A 5,065-nucleotide genomic window follows, 5' to 3' on the forward strand; every position below is an offset into this window, starting at 1 on the left:
AATAGACTCGTCTCGGCCCTTCTTCATATTCTTCAACTTGTTCTTGAGGAATAGCACTTGGTTCACATTGTTTACTCGGAACATAAGTATCAGTTTGTCATACATCTCCTTGGATGTGCCTAGTTCAGATATGTAAGCAACCAGACTCTTATTTATGGATTCCCTGATCAGCAGTTTTGCTCTGATTTCTCCCTTCTTATACTTGTGTTTAACAGCAGCAGAGGCATTTGATGGAGGTTCTTGAATCTTCCCTGTCACATGATCTAGGAGATCATGATCTTCTAATTTGAGATCTAATAACATCTTCCAGGCATGGAAGTCATCACTTCCAGTCAGCTTGTCATTCTCCCTGAATTCAAGCTTAGAGGAATCCATTTCCTTCGATGATGATTGCTATAGATAGAGTTTGTCTTCACCTCAGCTCTGATACCATGTAAAGTTTTGTAGATGTTCTATGCTAAGAGCAATTTCACTTTTCTCACAGCAATCATACAAGTAGATAAGCAAAATGCAGAAAGAACATATAAGCAGATCTTACAGAAGACAAATCAGAAACAAGAAAAATGTATGTGTTTGTTTCGGCGGTCAACAGGATGCTTCAACCAGCAAAGTCTCCTTTGGTCAGCCAGCCCAGCATGTGTCACAACAACCCTCCAACCAGTAGATGAGTCAACCCAAGTCAGTTCTACAAAAGTCAACACTGTCCTGAAAAGTCAACGCAGGGGCAGCAAGCTAAAAGTCAACGCAGCAGCAAAACGGTCAACCCTTTGACCTCGATTTTTGTGCCAGGTAGTATGGCCTTCAAAAATCGAACCTCCCACAAGTTTTCAGCTTGTTTGGACCAAGCGTTGACCAAAGTCAACGCTGGTCAAACTTCTGCGAAACCCTAGCAGCAGAAACCCTAGCAGCAGAAAAATCCTCTTCGTCCTTCCCACGTGTGGCTGAAATTCGTCCTCCAGGTAGCTCGTACTTTTAGGATGAGAGAGGAAGATGTGAGTTGTTTTTTTTTGTGATCAAATTCTCTCCAACTTTTCCTGTATATATATATCCATTAATGAGGGTGTGTGACACATCTGTTGGGCATGTGAGCCTACATTACAAAACTGGCTGACCTTTGCACATATAATTTATTAAGAATAATAAATTCAAAATATAAGTTCTGCTCATCGGATTAAGACTATTTTTATATGGATTTTACACCTCTCAGAAAGAGGAATCCAACAAAAATATTAGCCTCTTAATCTGAGCATCAGAACATGGAGTTTGGACCTAGTTGTCCAAATTTAACATTAGCTAAGTAAAGTTAATAAGAGGCTGTTACCAGATCTTGTGTGCGTGTGGACTGAGTCTAGTGCCCACAAAATCTAACAAGTATTTGATCAAACAGTCAGTCTGGTTATAATAATCATTCATTCATTAATCTGCAAGATAAATCAGCCAATCTGCTGTCTTTGATAAAACTATTAGCACCCCATTTTCAGAGTGCATGAATTTAACTATTCACAAGACTTGTCCGAGCAGGTTCAGACCCCTGATACAGGTTACTTAACTGGAAGTTTTTGTCAATTGGTCTGTCTATAGTAAAACCAGATGGTAGCAGACCTTTTTCTTGCATTTCATTTAATAGCAACTCTGATTCCTGCCTTCTGTCCTCTTTGCAAAGGCCATTGATCAATTCACAGTATACACGTGCATCAGGGGTTAGACCCTTTTCTACCATTTCTCTCTGGAGCTTGAAAGCTTCCATGATATTGCATAGTCTGCAACGTCCATCAATAAGTATGTTGTAAGTATTTAAATTAGGTACCAACCCCCTCTCCACCATTTTAATAAAAAGTTCATGTGCTTCCTGCATCTTGCCTTCTATGCAAAGCCCTTTGAGCAAACCATTGTAAGTTATTTCATCAGGAAAAATATTCTTTCCTTTCATTTCATCAAACAGCTCAAATGCCTTGTGGAGATTACCAAACTTAGAGTATCCATGAATCAGCAAGTTAAAAGTGACTACGTCTGGAAACAGATTCTTCTGTAGCATCTGATTATACAATTCTTCTACTTTCTGCATTTTGCCTTCCCTGCACAGCCCATCCATTAATGCATGATATGTAATGGCAGTAGGCTCAAGGCCTTTCTTTTGCATCTCCTGGAAAAGCTGAAAAGCTTTGTGGGTATCACCTGAGCTAGTGTACCCATCAATAATCGAGTTGTATGTAACAACATCTGGACTCAAACCCTCATCGACTAACGATGTCAAAAGATCTTCAGCTTCCACCATCTTGCTTTCCTTTCGAAGCCCATTTATGAGTGCATTATAGCTAATAATATTTGGCGTAATGCCATTTCTCTGCATTTCATTATGCAAGCTGAATGCTTCCTGCATGTGACCTAACCTACAGTATCCATCGATCAGTGTGTTGTAGACTTGTCTATTTGGTGAAATATTTCTACTCGTCATTTCCTTCAAAAGATCTTCAGCTTCCTGCAACCTACCTTCTTTACATAATCCATTTATCAACGCACCAAATGTTATAACAACGGGTGTGAGACCCTTTTCTTGCATCTCGTCGAGCAGTCTGAAGCATTCCTCAATGTTACCACTCTTAGCATGCCCATCAATCAATGTATTATATGTGACAGTATCTGGGACCAAACCGACTGTATACATCTCCTTCAAGAGCTTCAGAGCCTCTTCAATCTTAGATGTCCTAGCAAGTCCCTTAATTAATGAATTATAAGTAATGACAGTCGGCATGATGCTTCGTTTTCCCATCTCCTGATGTAACCGGAGAGCTTCGTCCATATTCCCTAGACTGGAGTACCCATCAATAAGGGTGTTATAAACAACCTCATCAGGAGCCAAGCCCCTTCTAGTCATTTCATCGAAAAGCTCTTCTGCTACCCTCATTTTACCTTGTTTACAGATTGCATTGAGCAAAACACTGTATGTAAAAATACTAATTGCAAAACCATCCCTTACCATTTGCCTGTGTAGCTCCAGAGCACCATGAATGTCTCCAAACCTCGAATGCCCATCAATCAATATGCTGAAGGTGACATTGTCTGGCACCAATCTCAGCTTCAGCATTTCATTCAAGAGCCCTTTTGCTTGTTCAACCCTACCACTCTTGCAGAGCCCATTGATCAAGGAATTGTAAGTGACTAAATTTGGAGACAGACCTTGCGCCAGCATACGACCCCGAATCTCAAAAGCATCTTCTAGACTCCCAATTTTACAATAACCATCAATCAGAGTATTATAGGTGATGTGATTAGGAGACAACCTTCTGCTAAACATCTCATTAAAAATCTTCCCGGCTCGTTCCATATGCCTCCTTTTGCAGAGACCATTGATGATCACATTGTAAGAAAAGGTATCAGGCTTGTAACCCATTTGATCCATTCTAGACAACAATCCAATTGCTTCATCTAATCTCCCTTCCCTAGAGAAAGAATGAATTACTTTATTAAAACTAAATACATCGAGAGTAACACCCATGTTCATCATCTCAGAGAAAATCTCCCAAGCCTTTTCAGTCTTCCTAGACACAACCAAAGCTTCAAGAAGAAAATTGCACGATGAAAGAGAGGGTAGAATACCATGTTCTTTCATAACGGAGAAGGTTTCTGCAGCTTCTGCTATCATCTTGACCTCTACATAGGCATTCATGACCAGGTTAAAAACCGCTGGTTTTGATTGCGGGGTAGTCATGAAAGCCCTGAAAAGAGCCTGTGGAGTAGTGTTGCAAGTTCTCAATAGCACCAGAGACCTCGTTGCAGCTTGGACTGAAGCCCATCTTCTTTGTTGAAACTGCCCACATATTTGTTTCACGAGCTCTTCCTCTTCTCTGCCAGAATCGACATGGCTTGTTGAGGCCGTGTTTGACGAAAGGGCAACAGAGCTACTGATGCTTCTCCAACTAATTCTATATTGAACCCAGTTTACAAAACAACAGGAAATGGGTTTCCATGCTACCCATCTCCTTCTGTAATTGATTCTTTTTGTTGCTTGAGTGAGAAAAGAGAACAGTATTCTTCTTTTTTTGATCTCCATCTGTGATGCTCTAGCAGGCTGTAATTAACAAATTTGATAAGCTTATTCTGCAACTTGTGGTTACAAATTTTGATAAGCTGATTCTGCAACCTATTGCATTGCATCTGCTGCTCCATGTATCCAACAATACTGATGTTCTATAATTTTCCATGTCAATTGTACTAGCCCTCGCTTTCATTTTCCTTCCCATTATATTTACAGTTCTCAACTTTGCTCGCGACCATAAAACCCTTTCAAACTCGTGAACTTTTTCATCCGCATTCCAATTTTATATGAATCTGAAGTCTATTTTAATACGGCTTTGGCCACACTTAAAAGTTAAACTAAAACAAATTTACAAGTCTAATTCAAACACGGAGTCTTACGCTCTCAACTTGTGAAAGAACGGTAGATGACACTGGGAATAATAAAGAAATAATAGAAACGCTATTTGTTTCTTTAGTTAAAATTGGTATTCATTTATCTATGCTATACCTATAATATGAGATTTATTTCCAAATTGAATATGTGATCCAAGTAGGCTATGATGCATTATGAGGATTTTTTACTTTGGAGTTTAAGTGTTGATGTTATGATGCATAATGAGGTTTTGCTTAGCATGAATACCTATTAATTCAAGGATTTTCTAAAGTAATGTTGATTATTTGTAGCTCCTTTATGTTGTGTATTGATGCCTTGGTAGGTTTATATGTTTTCTCTGGGTCTTATGCTATATTATTGCTTCATATTAGTATTTGTGCACCTTGAGATTAGTGATGGTTGCTTGGATGGTTGAGATGTTCTCTATAGGAGTGCTTCACACTTTTGGCACACATATCTAGGGTGCATGCCTTGGGAACTTTATTGGCAAAGTGCATATCTTGAGTGGCATTCCACTTGTGCACATATTCCTAGAATTCCCTTTCTTTGTGCCCATGGCTCTTGATATGATGTGATGATTTGAGCATTTGGTTTCGTATTGTGGTACATGGCGATCAATAAATCCAATGTTATAGCCCCATTAATGCGCGGGGG

At 39.4% G+C, this 5,065-nt stretch overlaps 1 protein-coding gene across 1 annotated transcript; it reads right to left on the reverse strand.

Annotated features, from left to right (window-relative positions):
- Nucleotides 1–1,393: 1,393 nt before the first annotated feature.
- LOC149198484 (uncharacterized) lies at nt 1,394–4,302 on the reverse strand. Its single transcript, XM_089402070.1, has one exon. It carries the CDS (start codon nt 4,049–4,051, stop codon nt 1,493–1,495), a length of 2,559 nt encoding a protein of 852 aa, XP_089258196.1. The 5' UTR covers nt 4,052–4,302; the 3' UTR covers nt 1,394–1,492.
- Between the last annotated feature and the right edge of the window lie 763 nt (nt 4,303–5,065).

This window comes from Pinus tabuliformis, chromosome 2_1, assembly GCF_031772625.1.
Source record: "Pinus tabuliformis cultivar Carrire ecotype Pingquan chromosome 2_1, CPIR1, whole genome shotgun sequence".
Taxonomy (NCBI): domain Eukaryota; kingdom Viridiplantae; phylum Streptophyta; class Pinopsida; order Pinales; family Pinaceae; genus Pinus; species Pinus tabuliformis.